This window comes from Hyperolius riggenbachi, chromosome 11 (assembly GCF_040937935.1).
Source record: "Hyperolius riggenbachi isolate aHypRig1 chromosome 11, aHypRig1.pri, whole genome shotgun sequence".
Classification (NCBI taxonomy): domain Eukaryota; kingdom Metazoa; phylum Chordata; class Amphibia; order Anura; family Hyperoliidae; genus Hyperolius; species Hyperolius riggenbachi.
The window spans coordinates 243,515,861-243,525,660 of record NC_090656.1 but is presented as its reverse complement, the minus strand read 5'-3'; the positions used below and the strand labels follow the sequence as shown (position 1 = coordinate 243,525,660).

Sequence of the window (9,800 nt, the reverse complement as noted above, 5' to 3'; positions counted from 1 at the left end):
ACACACACACACCCCTATAGACACACAGACAGACACACCTATAGACACACACCTATAGACACACACACCTACAGACACACACACACACCTACACCTATAGACACACACACCTACACCTACACCTATAGACACACACACCTACACCTATAGACACACACACCTACACCTATAGACACACACACACCTACACCTATAGACACACACACCTACACCTATAGACACACACACCTACACCTATAGACACACACACACCTACACCTATAGACACACACACCTACACCTATAGACACACACACCTACACCTATAGACACACCTACACCTATATACACCTATAGACACACACACCTACACCTATAGACACCTATAGACACACACACCTATAGACACACCTACACCTACACCTATAGACACACCTACACCTACACCTATAGACACACCTACACCTATAGACACACCTACACCTAGACCTATAGACACACCTACACCTATAGACACACCTACACCTATAGACACACCTACACCTATAGACACACCTACACCTATAGACACACACACACCTACACCTATAGACACACACACACCTACACCTATAGACACACACACACACACCTACACCTATAGACACACACACACACACACACACACACACACACACACCTATAGACACACACACACCTACACCTATAGACACACACACACCTACACCTATAGACACACACACACCTACACCTATAGACACACACACACACCTACACCTATAGACACACACACACCTACACCTATAGACACACACACACACACACACCTACACACACACACACACACACCTACACACACACACACACACACCTATAGACACACACACACACCTACACCTATAGACACACACACACACCTACACCTATAGACACACACACACACACACACACACACACACACACACACACACACACACACACACACACACACACACCTATAGACACACACACACACACCTACACCTATAGACACACACACACACACACACACACACACACACACACACACACACACACACACACACACACACACACACACACACCTATAGACACACACACACACACACACACACACACACACACACACACACACCTATAGACACACACACACACACCTATAGACACACACACACACACACACACACACCTATAGACACACACACACACACACACACCTATAGACACACACACATAGACACACACACACACACATAGACACACACACATAGACACACACACACACACACACATAGACACACACACACATAGACACACACATAGACACACACACACATAGACACACACACACACACACACACATAGACACACACACCTACACCTATAGACACACACACACACACACACACACACACACCTACACCTATAGACACACACACACACACACACACACACACACCCACACCTATAGACACACACACACACACACACACACACACACACACACACACACACACACACACACACACACACACACACACACACACACCTATAGACACACACACACACACACACACCTATAGACACACACACACACACACACACTTACACACCTATAGACACACACACCCACACACACCTATAGACACACACACCCCTATAGACACACACACCCCTATAGACACACACACACCTATAGACACACACACACACACACACACACACACACACACACACACACACACACCTATAGAGACACACACACACACACACACACACACACACACACACACACCTATAGAGACACACACACACACACACACACACACACACACACACACCTATAGAGACACACACACACACACACACACACACACACACACACACCTATAGACACACACACACACACAGACACACACACACACACCTATAGACAGACACACACACACACACACACACACACCGACACACACACACACACACACACCGACACACACACACCTATAGACAGACACACACACACACACACACACCTATAGAGACACACACACACACACACACACACCTATAGAGAGACACACACACACACACACACACACCTATAGAGAGACACACACACACACACACACACACACCTATAGACACACACAGTCTGCATATGCGCGAGTGCGGCTGCGCAGCTCTAGGGCCTCCCCCCCCCCCCCCCCAATTCACGCAACAGGAGACGGCCTATAGCGTGAATCGGGGGGGCGGGGGGGGGGGGACCCTAGAGCTGCGCAGCCGCAATCGCGCATATGCGGACTCCGCGGCCAGCTCCGGCGGCCATCTTCGTGGAGGAAGGAGAGCCCGACCCGGGCTGTGGGGTCGGGACCGGCCGGGGGGCACATTGAGATGCGGGGACCCGGCGGAACGGCACGGAGGGCGCGGACAGCGCCCTCCGTGCAATGATATTTCATACAAGTATTTAACTTTTTTGGGCCATTTCGCCTCGTAAGTCCTTTAACTTTGCCAGGTGGTTTACTTATGCCTAATACCTAATACACACAATGAGATTTTCTGGTAGATGTACTGCCAGATCAACTATTTCCAGCATCTGATCTCCAATCCATTTTCCTAGCGATTTTCCGTTCACTGCTATGGAAAATCGATCAGAAATCAGATCAAACATGCTGGAAATTATCAACCTGGCTTTAAATCTGCCAGAAAATCTCATTGTATTAGGCAATTAGGCTCTGAGGTGGGGGAGATGATGTTGGGTTTATATCATCCAGCCGTACCTGGGGCGGCTCTGGTGCAGGGATTGGTTCTTGAGATGCTAACAACTCTGAGTTGATGCAAACTTTATACAGCTTGGAAATGGACCCATCAAATGCATCATCCATCCCTACACTGGTGTGTTGCCTCATCTCTCTCTGCCCCTCCTCCCTCCCTGCCATGCTTCACAGTGAGTTGCTAGAAATGCTGGTGCAGCTTTCGCTGAGGTGGAAGGGATTACTCCCAACTACTGCATAGGAAGGAATAACTGTGACCTATGGTAGAATCCTGTCACCCTGTTTAATGTGTCCCTGCAGTAGACCGGCCAGGCTGTAGGAGCGAGGGGAGCAAGCAATTTACTGAACTTATGAAACAGGAGAATTCTGGGTATCATGTCCAGTCTCCTTTTTGTGTAAACTTCAGAAACCTCCTTGGGGCTCAGTCTTGGCTAAACCTTAGATAGGTAGCAGTTGCCGGTGTTTTTTTTCCTGCAGGTCCACCACTCCTTCCACACAGTATTATCAGAAGTTGTAGAAAAAGGCACTCCACAGACTTGTGTAAACCCCTCCCTCCCTCTAGTCCCGCCTGATGTGTATAAATGACAGCGGCCTAGATACACCAGTGGTCATGTGACCGCTATTAAAGCGTCACCATTTAGAGCGACATTCAATTTGCTAGCCTGAATGTAATGCAAGGAACACACCATGCAATTTTCTGTTAGATTTACCTGCCAGATAGAATTTTTTTTTCCAACATGTGTGAAAAAAAAATTCTATCTGGCAGGTAATAATCGGATAATAATCGGAACATTTGTATAGCGTTTTTCTCCTGTCGGACTCAAAGCGCTCAAGAGCTGCAGCCACTGGGACGCGCTCAAGAGGCCACCCTGCAGTGTTAGGGAGTCTTGCCTTGAACTCCTTACTGAATAGGTACTTGACCTAGCCAGGATTCGAACCCTGGTCTCCCATGTCAAAGGCAGATCCCTTAACCAGTACACTATCCAGGTAAACCTAACAAAAAAGGGGCCCATGCACTGGTCAATTCCAGCAATCGATCGATTTGATAGAATCGATTGTTTGGAAATCGATTCTATCAAATCTATTGATTTTGCAGCGGATTTTGATCGACTTGATCTATCTGACAGGTTGGAAAATCTAGGTCGATAGATGGCCCATAGTGTTGCATTGGATCTACTGGTCCAATAATGGATTTAGATCGGTTTCCAATAGATTTAATTCTGAAATCTTTTGGAAATCTGTTCCTAGTGTGTGGCACACATCCGGTACTTTCCTGTCAGATTCGATTTGACAGGCATCTGACAGAAATCTTATCTGTTGGTTGAATCAGCTGCAAATCTATAAGTGTATGGCCACCTTAACAGAACTAGAAGTCCCACAATGCATTGCAGGAGTCTGACAGCCACAGTCATGATTCATAAAGGCAAATGCATTGTGGGACTTTTAGTTCCTTAACACCTGGAGAGCTGTTTGCAGATCACTGACCTAGAATAAAGCATCTCATTGACAGCCAGTACATACCGCAGCTAGTTTACTATCAGTACAGGCAGAGAGTGAAAAACATAAACTGTACATACTGGAGGTGACATGCTCTTAAAATGGTTGTAGCAGAAATAAAAAATGCCAGTATTTTGCATGATTAACCGGGGTCCAATGTTCTTATTAACCGGGGTCCAATGTTATTATTAACCGGGTCCAATGTTATGATTAACCGGGTCCAATGTTAAGTCAAAATAAACATACACAAGTCATACTTACCTCCTGTGTAGACTACTCCTCAATCTCTTCCTCCTCTCCTGCATCCCATTTGTCCACTGTGATCAATGGATTTCTCCGTCCTCCATTTTGAAAATGGCCATTACCCCCATAACAGCTTCCTGGTCAGCACACAGTTAAACTGTAACATCGCCCACTTGAGCCATAGGGAAACATGGACACATCAGTTCTCCTCTCAGCTGTAACTGACAGCAACTGATATATAACTGACAGCAACTGATATATTTCAGTTCTGACAAAATGTTGTCAGAACTGGAAGGGATCATTGTCAGAAGAAAATGGTGAGCTTCTGAGAGGAACTGATGGCAAGGTAACTATGTAATGTTCATTTGCAGCTACATCATGTGTTTATTTTAAATAATTTTACTCAGTACAGGTTCCCTTTAAGGTAAAACTCTAGGAACTGACTGTGAATAAGAATAACATCAGTGTACTTTTTCAAGAATGTTTATCTTCTGAAACTTATTTTTGGGTATTCATCAATATGTCTTTAGAGAGTTGTGTAATTACCTCCTGTTAAGCCTGATACGGTACACACATCCAATTTTGATTGGCCAATGTTTCCACTTCTAAATAGTATGAGAGCTTACCTAGGCAATCTGTTCAAAGTATTCAAAATCTGTTGGCCCTGATACTACATAGTAGTGGTAAATTTGGTCGGTGGTTGGCCAATCAAAATTGCATGTGTGTATGCACCCTTGGGCAGTCCCAGGTCTTCACATGCCAGAGATTGTTTAGCCTGGTACACACTTTCAAGTATGATTGACCAGTCGCTGACCAATTTTACCACCTCCAATTTTTCCTCCTCCAGCCCATGACGGCACATGTTTTTTAACCACCCTGGCGTTCTGATTAAATCGCCAGGGTGGCTGCGGGAGGGGTTTTTTTAAATAAAAAAAAAACTATTTCATGCAGCCAACTGAAAGTTGGCTGCATGAAAGCCCACTAGAGGGCGCTCCGGAGGCGTTCTTCCGATCGCCTCCGGCGCCCAGAATAAACAAGGAAGGCCGCAATGAGCGGCCTTCCTTGTTTTGCTTACATCGTCGCCATAGCGACGAGCGGAGTAACGTCATGGACGTCAGCCGCCTCCGATCCAGCCCTTAGCGCTGGCCGGAACTTTTTGTTCCGGCTACGCTGGGCTCAGGCGGCTGGGGGGACCCTCTTTCGCCGCTGCTCGCAGCGGATCGCCGCAGAGCGGCGGCGATCGGGCAGCACACGCGGCTGGCAAAGTGCCGGCTGCGTGTGCGGCTCTTTATTTCATGAAAATCGGCCCAGCAGGGCCTGAGCGGCAGCCTCCGGCGGTGATGGACGAGCTGAGCTCGTCCATACCGCCCAGCTGGTTAAGCAGCATACACAGATTAGAAATGATGATCTCATTCCATACTCAGTGCAGTGAACCCCCTGATGTTCTCCTTTTAAACAAGTTTTGTAAACCTGCTTGAGATTGTTTTGTATTTGTCATGCAATGAAGAAACCAATTTCTCTCTCTTCCCCCTCCCCCCCCCTTAGCTGGTGACGATGAGATCTCCTTCGACCCGGACGACATAATCACGAACATTGAGATGATTGATGAGGGATGGTGGCGAGGAATGTGCAAGGACCGCTATGGGCTCTTCCCGGCTAATTATGTGGAGCTGCGGCAGTAGAACATCCGTCATCTCCTCGGCCAGAGGATCCCGCGCTTAGCCGTGCCGCGGTGCCATCCTGCAAGCTCCTCCTCTCTCTCTGCGCTGAATTTTGCCATAATTTCCCGAGCTGGATTCTTACACTACAAATCATGATATCTATTCCTCTTTCCTTTCGGCGAGGGAGCAGTGTTCTGCCTATTCAGTTTTTTATTTTGTATTTTTTTTTCTAGTAAGTCTTTATCAGGCTTTTATCGCGCAGTTATCTGCTGCAGGCTGGCAAAGATGCATTTTAAAGGCTGTTATCTCCTTTCTTGCCAGGCGTGCCTTCACTCCATCAGATGTTTGACCAGAGCTGATTGACAAGTGGGTTGTCTGATGGCTCCCATTGTGGTGCCTGTGTTTAGAAGTCTATCTGGTCAGAGTACCCCAGCATTGTTGGATTCATAGTTGCTGGATGGCTCCAATTGTGGTGCCTGTGTGTAGAAGTCTATCTGGTCAGAGTACCCCAGCATTGTTGGATTCATAGGTGCCGAATGGCTCCCATTGTGGTGCCTGTGTGTAGAAGTCTATCTGGTCAGAGTACCCCAGCATTGTTGGATTCATAGGTGCCGAATGGCTCCCATTGTGGTGCCTGTGTGTAGAAGTCTATCCGGTCAGAGTCCCCTCCCCCCATCTATTTACTGATCAACTAATAGACAGAAACTGGAACCTGGATACCATATCTTCATTCTCTTTACCAATCCCACTTCTATCTTGCTGATCATGGATGGTCATTACGGTGATAATTTCAGCTTTCTTTGAATTTTGAATTGCATGTGGTTCGGAATTGATGCAATCAAATGCACTCCTGCTGATTCTGATTGGTTCAGTTTCAATCTGCATCTAATATACGTTAAATTTACATGCAAGCTGGAAATCTTAGCATCTCTGTGAACATCCCCAGTGCCGATACTCTGGCTCTTTAATATTTCTTTGATGATGAACCCAGAATGATCAGTCAGTTTAGGTGGTCTTAATTAGTAGGGTAGAGCAAAGGATTTACAGGCAATCAGTATATTACAGGCAGGAACACTCTATGGTTACAGCAGCTTGTAGCAAGTCCAACAGCAAAGACTAAACCTAGCCTATTCAACTGCACTGCTGACCGACCTGCAATCATACACTATTCAACTGCACTGCTGATTGACCTGCAGTCAACATTACGATCGATATCCACCAAGTACTGCCATTCCCGATCATGTAATGTTGTCCGCGGGACAAGTGCAGTGGGGAACCACAATTTTGTCCAAGTAGACATATTTGGTGACTCAATTGTCTAATTGGGCAATAAATAAATATTGTTTAGTGTATGGTCATCTTAAGAACAGGGTCTTATGTTGAGTTATCTGAAAGACAGGGCCGCTTTGCCATGCTTACATCACAGTGACGTGGCACCGGCCGGTATCGCGGGAGATTGGGGGGGGGGGGGAGGGGGGGTCTGATGTAATGGATCAGCCTGGTACTTCAGTACCATACTAGTTAGGGGGTCACAGGAGCCCACACTAAGTGGTCAGATAACTTACAGCATCAGTACATCAGGGTAGTCAATTAATTTAAATTCTGATTGTAGCAGACAATGAGCAAGAAGTCCAGATAAGTTAATTGAGACAGTTGTACCTGCTGACAAATCCTTCTGGCTACACCTTCACCCCCTTTCCCCCTCGGCATAGTGGGAAACATCTAATATATATATATATATATATATATATATATATATATATATATATATATATATATATATATATATATATATATATTATATTATTCCGCAGGGATGGGGTAACTCTGGCCAGATTTACTTTAGCACAGAGTTCAGCTTTCTGTAAAAGCGGGCTTCATACACCTCTGATGGGTTTATTATTATTCTATACAGATACTTGATCATAACCCCGTACGTTGAACAGGGTTCTTCTGTGTTTGGCGTGGTGGACATGGCCGCTGTCTCTTGGGGTGTTCACTCACTTTCATGTGTCATACAAGCTGGTGAGATATATAAGACGGGCTATGAAGGACGTATTGCTGTCCTGCTCTGCTCGCCATTTGTTTGCGATCTCTTACTCGGCTAACTGTAAAACTGGGAATAGGAAACAGAGTGGCCAAGCGTTTAGGGCTCTTGCTGGTGGAGTCGTCCCTTTATCTGGTGACTCTCCTGTCAAACTGGAAAAGAAGCACCATGGAAGTTTTTTGGGTCAGGACGTGCAGGAGATCACTGCTACGTTGGGTTTATTTTGGTTACCATGTTGTAGAAGAGTGCCAGAATTGATATCTTTGCGGTGGAAGCCTCCTAAACACCACACAATGGTGTAGAATCATTACTCCGTGTTAAGGCATTCAGGAGGGATAACTTTAGAGGTACTGTCTGCCCTTCCTCCCAAGTTCTTGCCCACCTTGTCTCCCAGCTCTAGACAAGGAGTAAATATAGAAGCTGCTTGGCGTTTATCATCTCCGGATACCCGTTAGACGTAGACGTTGTCTTGCACCAGTTTTCAGTCAACATCTGTAGTAAAGAGGCCTTAAATGTCCCACTGATCATGGCTGCCACTCATAGATACCTGTCCATGTATCGCCCAGCTTTTCTGACCTGTTACGGGACAACTGCTGGGGAAATTATGTGGTTTTGCTTTTAGTTAAATTTGCCTCTAAAGTGACCAACTTCTCTTTGGAAGGGGAAACGAGTTTTTAAGCTGCTGCAGTTCCTCACATTGTCCACTAGGGTGGATATTGTGCACCATGGAGAGTACAACCTTATTCTTCGATGTCCACTGTGATTCTCGCTAATGCGGGGCCTGCCTGACTGCAGCTTTTTCTTTCTGCTGCTGTTTTTTTTTTTGTTTTGTTTTTTATACGGTTCAGTTTCCTCCCAGTATTACCAAAACAGCCAATGACAGAACAAAAACGCGCAGAGCCTATTGCTGTACACCTATATAGAAAATAGACAAGTACGGTTTTGTGTTTTTCCCAGCAAGCCAGCTATGATGCTGTTACAGTTCACTCAGTCTCCCAGAATGCCGTGCTCTACCTCTGGACTGAGAATGGTCACTTCCTTCAGGCCCACAGGCGGGGCTTTTAGATCATGTGATGCGAAGCTTAACCATGTGCTGTAACCAGGGAACACCAGACCGGACTCCCAAGAGCAGGATTACGACGGGTTCTCCTGGATTACAGCCCATTGTTACAGATTGCACTTTGTAACCCGTGTTAGAGAAGGTCCAATCATGTACGATTGCTTGTATTATCCAGATTTCCTTTTCTAGCACATCAAACTTCTTTCATGCACTTTCTCACAAAAGTCAAAACTTTTTTTTAAAAAAACATTTTTTTGAAATGGGCTAGAAAATATTTTAGAAGCTGGGAGAAGGAAGAATTCCCCTCGCATTTTGACCCAGGGTTTAGTAATTTTGGGGGTAAGGGCTTGTGTATATGGACGTTTGTATGTTTATGTGCGTTTCTGGACAGGTTTTAGCGCCCCTGTAGCGAATCTATGGAGATGTATCCACTGTCGTACTTTCTTGAACAGAAGTGTTAAATAAAAGTTTGGTTGTTTTACCTTGATAACATTCTCTTCCCCCTGAGACAGTAACAGGAACGC

General features: G+C 45.8%; 1 protein-coding gene across 2 annotated transcripts in view; it reads left to right on the top strand.

The window, feature by feature from the left end:
* CTTN (cortactin) overlaps nucleotides 1–7,631 on the top strand; it is a 95,804-nt gene extending 88,173 nt beyond the window's left edge. For both annotated transcript variants that reach the window (XM_068260841.1, XM_068260840.1), the window contains one exon: nucleotides 6,054–7,631. In XM_068260841.1, the coding sequence (XP_068116942.1) occupies nucleotides 6,054–6,190 (137 nt within the window). In that variant the 3' untranslated portion in view covers nucleotides 6,191–7,631. The remainder of the gene's footprint in view (nucleotides 1–6,053) is intronic.
* Nucleotides 7,632–9,800: the final 2,169 nt, after the last annotated feature.